The sequence below is a fragment of the Sarcophilus harrisii genome, chromosome 3 (assembly GCF_902635505.1).
Source record: "Sarcophilus harrisii chromosome 3, mSarHar1.11, whole genome shotgun sequence".
Classification (NCBI taxonomy): Eukaryota; Metazoa; Chordata; class Mammalia; order Dasyuromorphia; family Dasyuridae; genus Sarcophilus; species Sarcophilus harrisii.
This window is the reverse complement of record NC_045428.1, coordinates 418,510,399-418,530,372: the sequence shown is the minus strand read 5'-3', so window position 1 is coordinate 418,530,372 and position 19,974 is coordinate 418,510,399. Positions and strand designations below refer to the sequence as shown.

Below are 19,974 nucleotides of genomic sequence, written 5' to 3'. Positions count from 1 at the left end.
AACATTACACAAATATTTATTTAATGAATATATGAATAGTTGTGAATTAAAGTATGAATGAATATAGCCCATCAGTTCATAAAACACAGTTGTCTGGACAGGAGAATAAAGTGTACTTGTTATCTACAAGCATTTTAATATGACTTTGCCACATTATCACATGCTATAAATTTATATCAAGTGCTCTTGGGATCCAAGAATTTAAAAAAAAATTACGGTTACATTTTAATGTAAATGATTTTGTGTAATCCTGTGTTTTATTTTTTACTTTATGCAGTTGAAAATACAATTCTGAGAAGGGGGACATAGTCCTTGCTAGACTATCGGGGGGTCCTTAATATATAAAAAAGGTTAAGGATCTCAAATTTTTAGAGTAAGAAATTATTGCCCCTGCCTTCAAGGAAAGAATAATCTCTAAAAGTAATTTACAGTAAGACTGCTCTGGTTTTATCAAGGAAGAAAAAGAAATGTTGCACATATATTTTATATCTGAAAAAAGCCAGGTATTCACTAGAAACTTGAAGAAACAACTTAAAAATGCCAATATCTGCCAGTAGATAAAACTACTTAAATTAATCCCAGGGCATTGTAGCCTCATGCCAAAGTTCTCTGAGTCTCAGGTCCTTTCCCATAAAATAAAAGAATTGAACTAGATGATTTTAAAAGCAATATTAACTCCAAAAGTCTATGATTCAGTTACAAAACTAGTTTGAAAACCAATAAATTTTGAAATTCATTATCTTAAGCCTTTTGAACCTTAGAACAAACTGACCATTCTTAGCTTAAAAGGATAACACATTTGCCAAGGATAAATCAGGAATTTCATTCAATGAACTATGTAACAACCTGAATTACTAGTATATTGGGGAAGTTGAGGAGACTGGAGGAAAAAACGTAGTCACTGAAATGTTCCAGATTAGAGAAGGCATTAGATCAGGGTTTTGTCTTGGAGTGTCTAGTTAAAAGGATCCCAACAGTGTATCTAATCCTTTAGCAACAGAGAAACAATAAAATTTATAACTTTGTAATAATACCTATATAATGCTTTAAGGGTTGTAAAGCACTTTATAGATATTTCATTTTTTCCCTCAGTGCTATTATTGCCCCATTTTTACAAATGAGGAAACTGAAGCAGAAAGAGGTTAACTGATGGACTAAGGAAGAGTCACATAGCTCATAAATATCTGAGGTAGTATTTGAACTCTGGTCTTCCCTCACTCTAAGCTTAGCACTCTATACCTTACACTAATGTTCTGCCCCCCAAAAGAAGGATTCATTTGTACTGTTTGGATGCAATTTGCCATACTTGTCCTGAGTACAAAAATTCCTAGTTACATATTTATTGGGACTTTGTTCTATCTGGAGTCAGAGCTTAACTTGGCATCTATGAATAGTGCTTTTCACATAATTATTGTTGCATTTCAGTGTAATTATCCTCTCCTACATTTTATTTTATACATTTAAAAACATTATCCTGAGAAAGAATCTATAGGCTTTACTAGATTGTAAAAGGAGTCCAGGACACACAAAAACATTAAGAACTCTAGGTTGTCTATTAAACTCATCCCTGTAAAGAGTTAGATAATAAAGTTCTTAGATTATCCTTTTGTATGAGTAAGGCTTGTTTCATTCTTTGTTCTTCAGCACATTGCCTGGAATGTACAAAGCATTTAACAAATACTTGTATATTGATCGATGTGTCAGTAAGCCATTGATTTCATAGAGAAGGCTGTGATCCTCAACCTATACAGAATTTAATTCACCCACAACTTTTTGTCCTAAATAATTCTTGGTTATGCTTTCTCATAAATCTTCTACAGAGGGGCTACCCAGTGTACTAAGATTTTTTGTCTCTGTCTTCTTTCTTTTGTCTGTTGCCTCTCAGTCTTGTTTTATTCATAAACACACACACATATAATATAATATATATCTCCAATCAAACACTTATTAAACCACATTATTTAACCCACTTCTTTCACATATATGATTGAACAAGAAAGTGCATTAATTATGTAACAGAACTGATGGATAGCAGAGAAAGAATAACAGAATAGTAAAAGATATCACATTTCCTTGATGATGTGACTATAATGTGCTGCAGCCCACTTATAACCAGCATGCCATTCTTTGTTGCCTGTGTAAGGTCCTTGAAAAAATTAATGTATTTTAAAATATACTATAAAAAAAGAAAAACCATTCAAGAGTCAAATTTTTGCTATTCGGTCTCTTTTCAGTTGTGTCTAACCTTTTGTGAACTTATTTGGGATTTTCCTGGCAAAGATACTAGAGTGATTTGCCATTTCTCTCTCCAGTTCATTTTACAGATGAGAAAACTCAGGGATATAAGGTTAAGTGATTTGGTCAGTTTCACACAGCTAGAAGGTATCTAAGGCTATATTTGAACTCAGGTCTTCCTGACTTCAGATCCATCATTTTATCCATCAGCTGCCTCCCAAGATTAAAATGTAAGACTGTAAAATAGTGAACTCTCTAAAAGAGAGATATAAGCCAGATCATAGTTCAGTTAGTTAGAGTCAAAACTTGTTGAGTGAACAGATAATGAGAAGTGACTGATGGAGTAATGGCACTTTGAAGGGAGGTCTTCAGTAGAATACCTAAAGAATTTCATCTTGGTTCTGTGCCATAAGACAGTTATACAATGGCTTGAACTAATGTATTAAATTCAATTATTTTCACAAAGTATTTATTAAGTACCTACTGTATGCCAGGTATTATGTTAGATACTGGGGATACACAGACAAAAACAAGAGATCCTCCCCTCAAGCAATTTACACTCTACTGAGGAAGAAACACAAAGAACATAAAGCTAAGCTATATATATATAAGCTATATATATATATATATATATATATATATATATATAAAGCTATATATAACAGACATATTAGTGACAGATCAAGAGAAGCTAGAATAATCCTGGGCCAAATCAAACAAGATAAATGTGAAGTCCTATACTTTACAAATTAAAGATTAGAAACTATGACTAGACAAGCATTTTTAAGGGCTTTCATGGGGGAAATGAATTAAATTTGCTTTGCTTGGCCCCAGATAGCAGAAAAAGGATCAATTAATACAAAAGGCACAGAGGCGGATTTAGATTTGAGATAAGCAAATGTTTCTTAACAATTAGAGTGATCCAAAAATGCAGTAGGGGCAGCTAGATGGCACAGTGGATAGAGCACCAGCCCTGAAGTCAGGAATTTTCATCTTCCTGAATTCAAATGCAACCTCAGAATGTTCCTAGTTGTATGATCCTGGGCAAATCATTTAATATTTTTTGCTATAAAATGAACTGGAGAAAGAAATGGCCAATCACTTTGCCAAGAAACTTCCAGTTAGAGTCATGAAGGGACAGAGATGACTGAAAAATGAATGACTTACAACAAAATGGAATGTATTATACTGAGAGAGAGTAGACATTCCATCACCAGATGACTTCTGGAGTCTCTTTCAATTCTAAGATTCTTTGTGAACATTAGGTACCATAACTGATTGTCCCCCTGAGAGGAGGGAGACAAAGAAATAAATCTTGATTGGCATCAGGAACTTCACCAGAGTCCTTCAAATTCCATTGCATAGGCAGCTCCTCATAAAGTCATAATTGTTTGGATGCATGGAAATTTCTATTTTGTGGAATCAATCCCAATATTACTTTAAAAGTGGTTTGAGATCATAAAAATCAAGGAATTAAAGCAATTGAAAAATCATCTTGATCAATCTTCTCATTTTTCAAGTGAGAGAACTTGGAATAAGTGGGAAAGTGAAGGGATTTATCCAGTCACCTAGCAAAATCATGGCAAATATAAAATTAGTATTAATATCGCTTTGAAGTATCAACATCCTAAAACAGTTTCAGTTAGTTTCCCTTGTGGGTGTTGCCTATGTCATCTGTATTTTCTAAAAATCAAAAAGAGATTACTAAACTTTTCACTGTGTTTTATTTATTCATCTTGAAAATACTGAACTATCTCAAGTATCCTTTACTCTATGTGTAAATCTGTCCTAACAAGTATGACTTAAATTCCCATATTTATTCTTTTATAATTGACTTAAAAATACAAGTCAGAGATTTTCATCCACAGGAAGGGGAAATAGGATTACTCAATAGAAAAAGAAGAAATTTTCTAGTGAAAAAAACGATAAGATTGTGATAAATCTTATGGCATGCTCAGCATTGTTCTTCTCAGTACTTTTGCAATATTTCTGTAAAATATAAGCTCCTAGAGGATAAGAAAAGTTTTACTGTTTTTCTATCCTCAGTGTATTAACACAGTTCCTGAAACATAGTAGGAGCCTAATAAATGCTAATTAAAGATTTCATAACATTTCCCCAACTTGAGAATATTCTTTTTATAATGGACTATTGTGCCACAGCTACTCATAAGAATTTCATTAACTTGTAACTTCACAGAAATCAGGTTTTTTTTTTCCTTCTTGGATCTGAATTCTGACTGTTGCTTATTGACTTGTGCTTACTACTTTGGATAATTTGCATCTCTTCTCTATTCCTCAGTTTCTTCATCTATAAAATGTAGGAATTAGACTAGTTAATTTCTCAAATTATTACTATTTCTTAATTTTATGAGATGAGTGGACTTGTCTGAAAATTCAGTAAATTCAAATTTTTGATATCTGTAAAATCATTTAGCCATATTCTACTTCTACAAACTTAAAATTGCATGAAATTTGCTATGAATGTAGAATATCTACATTTTGGAGACAATAACATTGTCAATAAATTAATCTTCACACGTGCATTTTCCTTGTTTTGACTGATTAATACACTGCCTATTAAGTAGGCTCAGAGCCAGTGTTTATATGTCTTACTGAACTAATTCTCTTCCAGACATAGACGCTATTTAGGGCTTATATAATGGGCTTATTATTTAAGGTTAATCATAGGATTTACACATAGTAAGTTCCTCATACATTACCTTGGTTTTGGTCTCATGGAAAGAGTACTGAATTAGAAATCAGAAGGTATGGGTTTGAATTTTCTCTCAACTGTTACTGACCTTGGGCTTTAGTTTTTTCCTCTGAATTATAGAGATTAAGGAGGGAGTTTACATGATCTCCATGGAGTTTCTTCTAATTACGAATTTTATAATTTGAAGTTTCAAGTAGTTTTATACTTATGTATTTGCTAATCCATGAGGAGATTAAAAAAAACATATATAGTAGAAGATGGCTAAAAACTTAATCATAGCTTACATTTACAAAAAGTTTTTAAGGTTTTCTTTATGATTAACAAAGTGTCATGCATCTTTTCTTATTTTGGTTTTTATAATAAAATTGTGATGTAGGCAGAGTCAGTAGGCAACTCTGGATTTACCCCAGTGCAGTGAAATGTAGTGGGTGTTGACAACACTCTTTAGCAGGGAGAAACTACATAGATTAGCAGCTAATTAATGAGACTAATTAGTTAGCATCAGAAACTATCAGATGATTAGTTTCTTGTATCTTGCAGTTCTTTCCAACACTGAGTGAATTTTATCCTAGTCCAGCCCAACCTTATTCCCAGATCTGATGAGATGGATCTTCCCTGCAGTGGCCTTGAAATATCCCAGGGTTTTTGGTCCTCTCTAAACTTGAAGAATCCTAAAGTCACCAAAGTCTTAAATTCCACCTTCAAACATGCATAAGTCTTCCCAGTCTCAAAAAATCTTAACTACATCTCTTCAAACTTTTATCTTCTCTCTTCCCTTTCTCATCCAAACTCCTAAAAAAAAGCTCTCCACATTCCAAACCATTACTTCTTCTCCTTTCCCTCATTCCTCAACCTTTTGGAATCTTGCCACCAACCTCAGACTGTCCTCTCCAGAACTACTGAGTTCTTAATTGCCTTAAAGCTGATGGTCTTTGCTCTATCCTAATTTCTCTTAACCTTAATCCAGACTGTGCATAAAAGATAGAGATGTCTGCCTGGTGTGTGTGTGTGTGTGTGTGTGTGTGTGTGTACTCATATGCACTCACACTAGCCAGGAAGTTAGAAATAGCTGGGAGAACAAGGGGAGATGGAGGGAGGGACAGGAGGTCCTGGTAAAGAAGAAAAGTTTGGGAGGCATGAGTCAGAGGGAGAAATGATTCCCCCCCCCAAACTCTCCTTTCTGTCAGTGACCACCCCAACTCTCACAGATAGAATTATCATCTTTATGTAGTTACTACCAGAATCTATGTTTCCCCCAATCCCCCTGACTTTTAATCCTGCATCACCAATTGGCCTACTGGACAATTCAGCTGGATTCCCTGAATCTTTGAAGACTTCTCAAGCTCAACTTGACTAAAACAGAACTCATTATCTTTATCCTTAAACCTACTCTTCTTCCTTCCCTAGTTCTATTAACAGTACCACATGATTCAAGTCTCTTAGATTCCTCATGTGAGCATTATCCTCAGTTCCACTCTCCCTCATCCCACACAGCCAAATGCTGATGTTTCACATTTCCCTACTTTATCCCATCTTACACACATCTGCCAAAGAAATTTTCCTCAGCTATGGACATAGATGACCATGTCACTCTCCTACTCAATCAGTTCCAGTGGCCATTAGGAACAAATGAAAGTTCTTTGTCTTTTAAAGATGTTCACAACTTTGCCCCAAAGTATCATTCTAGCCTCACTGTATATTATTCTCTCCTTCTTTACTTTATGGTCCAGCCAAATTAGGCTTTTTTCTCTTCCTCACACAGACCCCTCAATTTCCCATCTCTACATCTTTGCCCAGACTTGTAATACATACCTTCCTTATCTCCTCTGCTTTATAAACTCTCTCTCTTTCTTCAAGATACAGGTTCTACAGATTTCAGCACTGTTAGGCAACGATATCAATACAAATCTTTTCTTGATCCCACCACCAGCTAGTGTTTTAATTTGCATTTAATTATTTTATATGTATTAATTTTTTTCTGCATCTACTTATATATGTACTTGTCTCTCCCATTTGAAAAGTAACTAGAACATGTTTTCCATTCCCTCTATTTCTATCCCCAACAAAGCATAATACTTGTAATGTAGTGAGTGCTTAAAATTTCTTTATATGAGGTTATGTTTCATGTTTGCCGAGGGCATGCTTTTTCTTGCTTTCCCTAGGAGGGAGTGTAAGGAAAGGAAACATTTATTAAACACCTGCTGTGTGCCAGGCACTTTACAAAGTGCTAAACACTTTACAAATATTATCTAATTTAATCCTCACAACAACCCTGAGAGGTAAGTGCTATTATAGCACCATTTTACTATTGATAAATCTGAGGTAAACCACCAGGATCACACAGCTAGGAAATATCTGAATACATGGCACTCTCTTTCCTGACATCATAAAAGCATTTTTCTAAATGTGGGTGATTGGTTTTTCTGGTGGATTGAGCAATGTTTCCTAAATGGATAAATTGGGAAGAGCCATGTTGGTAGATTGGAGAAGGCACCCTACGAGAGATGACAAGGGTCTGTCTGATAGAGCATGGCATAGGCAGCGAAATGGCCTTTTGCCAGCAGAGAGACATAAACCACATGACATGGAAAACCCTCAAAACCAGCAGCATCAGAGCAAACACTAACACCATGCTCTGTGTTCTCTTGTTCTCACTTGGGAGCTACCAATCAAGATGATTTCAAGGTGGCTACCGTGAAGCAGATGTAGTCTCTGTGAGATGGCCCTGTAAAGGAGACATCAGCTTAATTACTTGGTAATTATGGATACTGCTGTACACATATGCTTGCTTGAATGCAAAGAAAGGGAAAGAAAATCCCCTTGGGAAGACACTCTGTTGAAACTGCCAATGAGAGTACCAATTAAAACCCATTCAATAGCAAGGACTGGCTTTAATATTTTATATTTAAAATAAGTCATAATGCCATCCTGTGGTTCACAATGTACTTACAGAAAGAATTCATGGCTTGTAGTCATAATAAAATAAGTCACATATTAATAGTATATATTAGATATAACAGTATATGATAACATAGTATATTCATAGTAATGATAATCATATTATGGTTCAGATTTAGTATTTTTTGACTTTTATTGCAATTTGAGAAATATTTGTATAATAATTTAAACTTTGCAAGTGGTTTATTTTTTATTTGAGCCTTAATATTATAAACAGATACTATAGGTATTATTATGATAAGGAGATTATGGTCCAAAGAAATGAATGGAAATGACCTGTCCATGACCACACAACTAGAAGGTATCAAAGATGGGATTTGAACACGGGAATTCTTGTCTCTAAGCTCATCATCGGATAGTTCATTGTCTTGAAAGAGTTTTCCAGGGTCATAGAAATAAATAGGTAGCCTAGTGGGGTTAGGGAACTAGTTTCTCTAAACAATCCAGTACTTGTTCTGCTGCACCCCATTGTTCCCCAATAATAAGAGGTAAATAGCATAACTAGAACTAGGATCAAAAGATTTTATTATATAAAAGAACAGATAATGACCTATGAGTCTGAGGTGTGGGATTCAGGCCCTTACTCTGATTTCTATCTATGTAACCCTGGAAACGTAATTTAAGGCAATAAACATTTATTAAGCATCTATTCTCTGTTAAATGGGGTCTTTGTGTTAAATCATTTCTGATGCCTTATCTCATTCTAAATTCTGTTTCTTATTTTCAATGTGAATATAATGAGATGCAGAAAAAGTAAATAACTCATTCCCAATCCCACTATAACTGAAAACTGACAGAATTCAATCTTATAATCAGAATTGTTTGATTCCAACCTCAGAACTATTTCTACTATGCTATGTGGCCTATTGTTCTAGTCTTTTTAAAAATAGTATTATAATTTTACTACCTTCAGTTTCTGACAACCTTTCACATGGAAGTGGCGGTACATGGCTATAGTCTCTGTTAGTGGGAAGATTGACACTGATGGATCCCTTGAGTTCAGGAGTTCTGAGCTGCAAGAGGGCTGAAGCTGGCAGTGTCTGTACTAATATCAATATGATGAGCTCTTAGAACTAAGGGGGGCGGAAATCGAGCTAGTTAGGAAGAGGAGGAGGAATGGAAGGATGAAGGAAGAAGAGGAAGAGGAAGAGGAAGAAGAGGCAGGAAGTGCAGGGGGGAGGGCAGGGAGAAAGAGAGATGAATGAATGGATGAATAAATAAACAAATGAATGAATGAATAGATAGATGAATAAATAAATAATTAATAGACAGAACAAGGATAGAGACAAAGAAAAATGATTTACAATCATCTAGTATTTATTTTGTCTCTAATGGCTTGGCTTGTACATAACAAAAATAGGTGGCCCAATCTTCAACAAAGTTTACAGCATCTTAATCTGATTCCTTTTTAAATCTATTGTGTAAATGTCAATATTGCACTTCATTTATACTCTCCTTGTATTGTTGATCATCTGTCCAGGTGTGCAGATCAGCTGGTTCATAACAATCTCCCCACCACCTCTATCATCATGTGCTTTGTGGATGAGGTATGGTCTACTCTTCTTCGCTCTGTTCACAGTGTCCTCAATCGCTCACCTCCACACCTCATTAAAGAGATTCTGCTAGTGGATGACTTCAGCACCAAAGGTAAAAAAAATAACCATAGCCTGCATCCTTACAAATTCATGTGTCATTGGGATGTGGGGGGTGGGAAAGGGAGCCCAAATAAGTTTTTAATCAAGCCAAAAAACTGGAACATGGCCAAAGCTATGTTTCACTTGGTGCCTTATGAGAGTATGACCTTCAGAAGGTCAGCTGAAAATCAGTACCCCTGGACTGAGTGTATCTCTGCTGAAAAACTTATCATTCAGCTGAGCCTCTTTTGCCTCACTGGCGTATCAACATCATGGTAAAGTGGGAAAAGTATTGGATTTAGAGTTGGAGAACATGTATACTATATACACTGTGTGTGATCTTAAGCTAGTCACTTAATTTCCCTGAGGTTCCTCATTTGTGAAATTAGGTGTTTGGTCTAGATGTTTCCCAATGTCTCTTCCAGCTCTAAATTTATGGTTTTATGATCCTTCGATTATACTGGCACATGAGCCCATTTGCAGTCAGTCATTTGGGAAAATTCCAGAGAAAATGAAATGTTCTACACAATTATAGCAACAAATCTCTCTATATAAGCATCTGTGTTGATGTAAAACAACCAAGAAGGAACATTCTGACCGTTGGTAATTGGCAGGACAGTGCCTTTCCTGCTGAAGACAACTAAAGGAAGAGTTCAGATCTCAAGCTTAAGAGGCAAGGTTCCTTCTGTGCCTTCTATGATTGCAGTACACACTGTTCTCCTAAAGTGACCAAACCTCCTATTTCTAATGGGCCAAGAACCTAAAATCTTGCTAATTTGTCTATTTCCTTCCCTTTTTTGTACCTGGAATACTAACAAGTGATTTAATATGCATTTCAAAAATGCCATAACTATTTAAACTTATTTATAGACTGTGGATAAGTAGCTAGAAGGTCTGCTTTGGAGTCAGAAAGACACACCCCAATTCTATGACCATGGGCAAACTATTTAAGTTCACAGTGCCTTGAGCAATTCTAAAACTATAAAATATGATGAGAGTTACTGATAAAGGGAGTCCTTAATAGGGATGAAATTATAGATACCTCCCCCCCTCTGGGAAATAAAAAATGAACACTAGGATAATACATCCATTCCAAACCCTCAATTTTAAAATATCCCATGGTGTATATTCATATGTGTCTGTTGAATTTGAGTTTTCCCAATGAATCTTTGTGCTACATAGTTGATAAATATAATATGCTGTCCTTACTTGGGCTGCCATTATGAATTGAAAGATACAACAGTGACAAACATAGCTCCTCTCACTTCTTCATATCTCCATAGATACTGGCCAATGACTCCAAATTTTAGCAAATAAAAACCTAATGTTGAACCTGGATGAAAATATAGAACATAAAATATATTCCACTTTTTTTCCTTTCATATTGATTCTGTAACCACAGTGATGTGACATTGCAAAGATGTGTTGGAGTCAGCACCTATTGGGCGAGCCAATTATTAAATTATCCAGATCAGTGAGGAGAAATTGGTAAATCAGAGTTTTATTATTTTGTTGATCACATAGACTTTAGAAAGTGATAGAGAAAATGATACAAATTAAATTTAAAATTGTGTCCTGTTTACATGTTTTGTTTTGTTTTTTGGAGGGAGAACCAGTTGTTAAATATTTTCCAACAAAAAGTCTGTTTCATGCAACATCACTCCTTTTTTAAAAATCTTATTTATTTCATTCTGAACTTAGGAAATAAAATAAACATTTCACTGGAAATTGTTGGCATGCATATCAGTTTGGGAATGGCTAAATAATTTGTGGTATATGATTGTGAACACAATGGAATTAGAAATGATGAGTTAGATGAACTTAGAAAAATATGGTAGACTTGCATGAAATAATTAAGAGTAAAATGAGTACAATCAACAGAACATTATGTAGTTACAACAATATGGTTTTAAGAACAACTTTAAATAACTAAGTCATTTTGACTGTTATAAATTCCCAAATTAACTACAAAGAACCTATGAAGGAAGATGCAGTATGGCTTCTTCAATATACATTTCAGTGGCAAAGTTATGGAGCCAAGTTCCCAGCAAACTTATGGCACATGTAGCACATGGTATATTCTAGTTAGGGAAAACTGGACCAGAGTGAACTGATTGAAAGCCTCAAAAAATGAACTTGAACTACAAACAAAAGTTTCCTGATGGGATAATGATATCCCATCACAAAAGGTTCACAAAAGGGTCTATCACAATTTAAACTTCTTCCCATTAGTCTTTTTTCTCTTTCACTTTTTTCCTCCTTTGTCTCTTTCCCTTTTCTTTGTCTTCTGGACTTCCTCCTCTTTTTACTAATTTTTCCTCTTTTCCTCCTGTTCTCTTCTTACTCATCTTCCTCTTCCATTTCCTCTTTCATTTTTTTTTCTGTTCCTCTTCCTCTATTCTCTCCTCCTATTTCTTCTCATCTCCATCTCTGTCCTCAATTCTGCCTCTTATTCTTTCCCTTGTGATTCCTCTTTCTTCTCTTTCCCAGAATCATTTATTTTTAAGCTTTCAAAATCCAGAGAAATGTACAGGTAGAATTGAATGCACAACAAGAGGGAACATCCCAGTCAGGAATGCTCCTTGGTAATTCACAGTGGACTTAGTTCAATTATCAATGCCACAAGAAGTAATGAGAATTCTTCAACAATTTCTGTAAAAATTGAATCTGAGTACATCAATTACATTTAAAAAAATGCCAGCTCTCAAATCAAGGATGCTGGACTTGAATCCCAGCTCTACCACTTACTTCTTTTGAGACTCTTGACATTACTTTACTTCTCTGGAACTCAGATTCCCCCCAAATAAAAATGAATGTGGTAGTACTAGATAAATTCTAGCTCTACATTCCTGAACCTATGAATCTCAACTTGTTTATTGAACCTGACAGAGGAGATTTTGAAGAGAGGAACAGAGTATCTAATAATATAGATTTTTGATAAAATCTTTCTAAGGAAATGGCATCAGTGACCACAATCTCAGAAAAGAAAAGAAAACATCACTTTTCTAATAAATACTACAGGCGTTCTCAGAGTTGTCACAGATCCAAGTCACAGGTTGGGCTGAAATAAATATTTTCTCTTTTTTTCTTCCTCTTTGACTTAGGATACCTGAAAGACCAATTGGATAAATACATGTCACAGTTTCCCAAAGTCCGGGTACTTCATCTCAAAGAGAGACATGGCTTAATAAGAGCCAGGCTGGCAGGGGCAGAAATCGCAACAGGTGAGAGGCTACTGATTCTTGCTATTATGACTAGACAAGATTCCCCAGAAAACAAGTGTAGGGATTCTGATATCAGAACATCTTTTTCCTTCTGATTAAATTCTTTGCAAGAACTTTGCAAATGTTCTTTGAAGACTTTGAAGACTTCATAGTCATATAATTTGTTTTCTTCTCAAATAGTTTTCTAATGACTTTATTCAATAGATTGATCTATACTTCTCCCCTATTATTTCCCAAAAATTGTGGGAGCAATTCTTTATCTAGAATTATGGGTACATAATCAATGGTACAAGTATTACTATGACCTAGTTATATAGAATGGCTATAAAGAAAGTCAGCAGCATTGACTTCAATGGCAAATAAGTACCAGATATGCATATGATCATTTCTTAGTCTCACCCTTTTTGACCCTTCTGCTTCAATGGACATTGTCAACACTCTCTCCTTTTGGATATTCTTCCCTCCATGTTTTATTGTAACACTACTCTTAATGACTACCCTCCTACCTTTCCTACTGTTCTTCTTCAGTCTCCTTTGCAGTGTCAGCAGTGTCATGATTTCCAGTTACGAGCATTCTCCAAGGCTCTATCCTGAGTCCTATTCTTTTTTCTTCTAATTCATTCTCCTCAACTGTCATGGGTTTAATTATTATCTCTGCAATTACTTACAAATATATAGATAGATAGATAGATATTCAGCTCCAGTTTATTTCTAGAGTTTCAGTCATGTATAATCAAATTTCTATTCAAAATTTCAAATTGGATGTCATAGAGACATCTCAAATTTACTTGTACAAAACAGAACTCACCTTTCTTCCAAACCTCCCCATTATTGTTGGATCATCACTGTCCTATTGTTCCATGTTCATAAACTCAGTATTTTCCTCAACTTCTCACCCACTGTCACCCTACATATTCAATGACTTGTCAAACCTTACCCTAGCCTGTCTTTTCAGCTGTGTTATACATAACTAGACCTTCAATAATCTGTGATATAATTCAGCCTTCTCTATTACACAAACCACATTCCTGTCTCGCTGCCTTGTCCTGACCATTTCCTATGCCAGAAATGCTCTTCCTCTGCCTCATAGAATTCCTTGCTTCCTCCAAAATACAGCACAAACACCGTTCCTACATGAACCCTTTTCTGAATTGCCCAAATGTTTAAACGTTTTCCCTCCCTAATTACCTTCTTTAATCAACTTCTTTATTATTTTTCTCTTCATGTACATTATACATTTTACATGTACTTACTGTCACCCCAATGTGAAACCTAAAAGTAGGGGTTGTTTCATTCTTGTTATTTGTATTCTGTGCTGCAAGCCCAGTACCTGGTACATAGTGTTTCACAAACATTTGTTACTTGTTAATTTAATAAATAATGGTTAATTTGTTGGCAAATATAAAATTTGAAGAAGGGAGAGCCTACTTAGGAGAAATCAGAAAAGGCTTTGTCTAGGAAGTGGTGCTTGAGTTAATCCTTGAAGGAAACAAAGGATTCTAGGAGTTGGAGGTGTAGAAGGAGTTCATAGCAGGGACACAGGACAATTTGTACTGGATATCAAGTAAAAGGAAGAGCTATTATCCTGGTTTGTATGGAAGGCAGTTTTTAAATGGAAGTTATATGAAATCATTTTAGAAAGATAGACAGGAACCAGTCTTCCAAGGGCTTCCAATGACAAGCTGAAGAGTTTGTATTTCATCCTAGAAGCAATAAAGAGTCACTGACACAAAAAATTAAATGGTCAGACTTGAGCTCTAAAGAGATTTTTTTGGCAGCTATATGGAGAATGGACTGAGGAATGAAGAGATTAAAAGTGGAATAGCTGTTTAGGAAACCATTCATTCTACAAGCATATATCACATTTGATATGTGATATCCTAGGTGTTAACAATACAGACAGAAATTGAAAAGTTGCTGTTCTCAAAGTGCTTATATTCTAAATGGAAGAAAATGGAAGAGACAAATAAATACAAAATATATTTCCAAGCAAATATGGAGTCATTTTGGGGTGGCTGGATGCAGAGCCAGAACTAGAGCAGGTAATTTGGTCTTTAAGCCAGGATAGGGAATTGTAAAGCATTTAGAGTTCCACTGAACAAATTATTGCATTTTACTAATGAAAAGCACAGTTGTGGAGAGTTGGAACAAGTTGTTAAGGTTGGGCTGGAACTATGAATGAACAGTAAGAGTAGGGATTGGTTCTAAAATAGCATGAGAGGAAATGGGAATACAATATGAGAGCCTAACAACCTGGTCTGGTGGTGAGGAGGGAGGCCTGGGCTTAAACTGAATACCTTTGTTCTGTCTACCAGGTGATGTGTTGACATTCCTAGATTCCCATGTGGAATGTAATGTTGGGTGGTTGGAACCTCTCCTAGAAAGAGTTTATTTGAACAAAAAGAAAGTGGCCTGTCCAGTTATTGAAATAATCAATGACAAGGATTTAAGGTAATGTCATTATATTTCACTGAATGTTTCCATTATGCACGGACCGCTAATGATGAAGTGAACTATTTGGCCCCTTTATAAAAATCTTCTCAAATACAGTCTTTATCCTGTTAAATAAGAATTTCTGCCAGCAATCTGGAGTAAGGGAGTATCTTGGAGGAGACAAATTCATTAGATAATTAATTCATCCAATTCATTTCTAAACCTCACCTGCTCCCAAACCTGATCCTATAAACCTCTTAATCTGTATCCATATCTTAATAAATTCTAACCCTTATCACTAGATGAATGTTCTAGTGCTTTCTCTCTCTCAGCCATTTGGATCCAAGGGCCTATAAGATCTAATTCAAGCTAAGCATTGATCATGGGTAAAAAGGGAAAATAATTTTAGGTGTTTATAATTCTAACAATCAAGTCTTTATTAAGTGCTTACTATGCACTAGACACTGTGCTAGGTGCTAGATTACAAAGACAAAAATTAAATAGTCTCATTTCAAAGAGTTTACATTCATGGAGGAAGACCAACTTGCACATTCATATAGATAAACACATACTCATATGAGTATACACATGTATTTATTTATGTACTCATATGTAAAATTGTACACGTGATTAACACTTGCAGAATAAGTATAAAATAAGTGCAAATCAATTAAATACCAATTAAAGAGAGAATACCCTGGAATTTGGGTAAAGGAGAAATCAGGGAAGACATTGTATAGGTAGTCAAGCTTGAGTTGCATTTGGAAGGAAGGAATAAATTCTATAAGATGAAAGTGAGAAACAAAAGAAGAATTTAAAGCCAAATATAGATATGTATATTTTATCCTTGAGGCAATAAAGAGCCACTGGAGTGTATTCAACAAGGTAATTACATGGTCAGAGTACAATTAAGGAAAAATTACTTGGAAGCCATACAGAGGTGGGATTGAAGTTGGACACAAAGTCGAGATAGAGAAATTAATTGAACAAGAGGCAATGACAGCCTGACCTAAGGCAGTACCAATGGGAATAAAGAGAAAGGGTCAGAGGTGAGAGATGGTATAGAGGTAAAAATAGTGGGATTTGGAAACTATTTAGATATGAGGGGTAAAGGAGAATGAGGAACCAAGAATAAAACTAGAATTACAAGCCTAGAAGACTTTAACAATGTGATCCTTCAACAGAAATAGAAGTCAAGAAGAATGGGGACTCAAAAAACCTCATCATTAGGTTTGGCCATTTTAAGATCACTGGTAACTTTAAAGAGAGTCATTTCAGTTGAATAATGACATAAGAATCCAGAATATAAATCGTGGAGTAATAAGAAGTGAGGAAATGGAAGATCTGAGTCTAAACAGGCTACAAGGGGTAACAAAGCTGGAAAAGAATTGAGTAATATAACCATATGATCACTATGGCATAAAGAATCCATGCATTTGTTTATCATCAAAAGATTTGTGGTGACATTTGTCCAATATCTTGTTCTTGGGCACTTAGTTCATTCATTCATCATATATTGATTGTGTACCTATTATGTGCAAGGAACTTTGCTATGAAGTCAGCATAAGGAATGTAAAGTAATGTGAGGTATAACTGATCAGATTTTTGTCTGATTTTTTTTTCTTAGCTACATGACAGTGGACAACTTTCAAAGAGGCATTTTTGTGTGGCCCATGAATTTTAGTTGGAAAAAAATTCCTCCTGAGATCATTAAACAAAATAAGATAAAGGAAACAGATGTGATAAGGTAAGAGTGGGAAATTAGGTCATGGAAACAAAGTTGGGTTTTCAGAGACATAGAAATAGATCTTTAAGGAGAAACAAGATGTGCCATTTTACTCCATATTCTTCCACAAGCTAATTACTGGTTATAAAAATATGTAAACCAATGCAATTATTATAAAAGCAACATGAAATCTGAAACTTGTTATTAATATCACCATTGTCAGGTAATTTCTTAATTATTTGTCTTCAGTTAGGTAGCACTGTGGATACAGGGCTGAGCCTGGAATCAGGAAAACCTGAGTTCAAAAACCAGCCTCAGATATTTCCTAGCAAGTGAACAAGTTCCTTCATCTCGAAAATGAGAAAAATAATAACTAGGATTGTTGTGAGGATCAGATGAGACAATAATTTTAAAGTGTTTAGCACAATACTTGGCACATAGTGAGTACTAAAAAAAATTAGCTATTATGATCATATTAACATCAGGGTCCTGCATCATTGTCTACATATACACGTATATACACACATTACATGTATGTATGTATATATATATATATATATATATATATATATATATAAAATCTCACTTCTATGAGTGATCCATTTAACTGCATATATTTATATTTATCTGGCTAATAAGCATTCTTTATTCACTTGATTTTTTTTTTTGCATAGTTGATTGATTGATTGTGCCATCAATGCATCATCATTGTTTGGTAATGGGAATAACACTGGCATTGACTGCACAAGAACTGGGTAGAACTCCAGTTTTGCACTTGTTTAAGCCACTTAATCATTTTAAGCTTCAGTGTCTTCATCTGTAAAAGTGGAACAATAACCTTTGCTTTACCTACCTCATCAAATTATTGAAGAGTGAATTAAATAACATGCATAAAATGTTTTTTTAACTGAAGATAGCTTTATAAATATATTCTGTTACTGCTACTAGCCATACAATCCTCAGCAAACTACTTTAACTCCTCAAGTATTAGTTTTAGCATCTTTAAAATGGGCATGATAATAGCACCTAACTGTCCTGGATTGTAGTGAGGAGTTAAAAAAAACAATGCCTGTAAAGTATAAACCTAAAACTATAAATACTGGCTATAACTATTGTTATTGATTCATTCTCATTTTTTGATAGAGTTCAGATCTAAGTCAACTGTTCCTATTTATTAATCCTGTGATTATTTTTTGTATTCAGTATTTTACACACAGTTTTACAAGTTGAAAAAAAATAGGAATTGTTTGTAGTGGAATAACTGTCAGAATGTGAGCATCTCTTCTATGGATACATTGAAAGACCTTGGTAGGAGAAGAGGAAGGAAATAAACATTTATATAAAACCCACCATGTGCCAGGTACTATGCTCAGTACTTTGACAAATTGAGCTAACAGGTTCCAACATGATTTTTGCTCTCCTTGAAGAAGATTGAATGATAGGTGTGTCAATACTCCTTGTGCAGTTCTAAACCTTAAATGTTTTTATTCTTAAACTTCAGTGGTTTAAAATTCCACTAAGTCTTTTCTGAGATCCTTTATTTTGAAAGCTTTTTGTTAGATAAAGCTTGGGAAGCATGAGTGTTTGGAGTGTTGACAATTCTGAAAAACGTTGTTCTTAAGATTTTATGAATCAATGTTCTATCCAGGTGTGAAAGAGATTATTTCAGTCAGTGATAATGGTCTGGTGCCAATACAGTTTCTTGGTTGACTTCCCTAGGAAATTTCAAGGTCTGTCTGTATTTTTTGGATGGATATTTGACATCTGTCAGTCTGTGAAAAATGAGGAAGTCCTGATAAACAATTTTCTCTACAACATTAAATCTTCTTGGGTATTTGAAAGGTGCTAAAGTTTGTTTGTTGTTTTTAAAATTTTATTATTCATTTATTTTAAACCTTTTTCTCTTTAAATTTTGAGTTCCAGATTCTTTCTCTCCCTCTCACTTCTTCCCTACTTACTGAGAAAGCAAGCTTTTTTTCACTTAATCATACATGTGAAATCATGTAAAATATATTTCTATATTAACCATATCACAAAAAATTAAAAGTGAGAATATTATACTTCATTTTGCACTCAGATTTTATCAGTTTTCTTTCTGATGGTGTATAGAATTTCTTATTCATGAGTCTTTTGGAATTGCCTTGGATCACTCTACTGATCAGAGTAGCCAAGTGTTTCACAGTTGATCATCATTACAACATTGCTGTTACCATTCACAGTGATCTTGTTCTTTTCATTTCATTTTGCATCAGCTCATATAAGTCTTGCCATGTTTTTTTTTTTCCCTTCTGAAACTACTTCCCTCTTCATCTCTTGTAGCATAGTAGTATTGGTGTTGTTTTTATTCATTATCCCTGTTGGGGTTTTCTTAGCAAAGAAATTAGAGTGGTTTGTTATTTCCTTCTCCAGCTAATTTTATAGATAACAAAACTGAGGTAAACAGGGATAAGTTACCCAAAGTCCCACATCTATGTAGTGTCTGAGGCCAGATTTTTAATTCACATCTTCTGGGAAGCTAAGTAGTATAGTGGATGAAATGCTAGGTCTAAAGTGAGGAAGAATCTTTCTTATGTTAAATCTGGCCTCAGACATTAGCTACATGAGCACTTTCTCAGAGAAACTTAATGTAAAAAATTTTATACTACTATATTGTTAATGCTACCTTTTAGCAAATTGTAGTTTCCCTGAATATCTGTAGGTCTGTTTTTGCTTTTGCTTTACCTGCGATCATAATTGCTACCTCTGCTTTTTTTTTTTTTTTTTTACTTTAGCTAAACTATAATAGATATTGTTTCAGCCCTTAAACTTTGTGTTTTTCTATTTTGTGTGTCTCTTATAAACAATATATTATTGGATTGTGGTCTCTGATCCATATTGATATCCACTTATGTTTTTTTGAGTGAGGTCATCTCATTCCCATTCACAGTTATGATTCTTGTGTATTTCCTTCCATCCTGTTTTTTCTATTTATCTTGCTCTTTTTTCAAATGTTTTTGCTTCTTACCTTAATGTTTTGCTTCTGACCACTGACTCCCTTAATCCATATTCCCA

General features: G+C 34.6%; 1 protein-coding gene across 1 annotated transcript in view; it reads left to right on the top strand.

The window, feature by feature from the left end:
• GALNT5 (polypeptide N-acetylgalactosaminyltransferase 5) overlaps nucleotides 1–19,974 on the top strand; it is a 59,032-nt gene that overhangs the window by 17,860 nt on the left and 21,198 nt on the right. Inside the window, exons 2-5 of the mRNA XM_003763883.2 lie at nucleotides 9,387–9,553; nucleotides 12,645–12,764; nucleotides 15,080–15,215; nucleotides 16,825–16,944. Of these exons, the coding sequence (XP_003763931.1) occupies nucleotides 9,387–9,553; nucleotides 12,645–12,764; nucleotides 15,080–15,215; nucleotides 16,825–16,944 (543 nt within the window). The remainder of the gene's footprint in view (nucleotides 1–9,386; nucleotides 9,554–12,644; nucleotides 12,765–15,079; nucleotides 15,216–16,824; nucleotides 16,945–19,974) is intronic.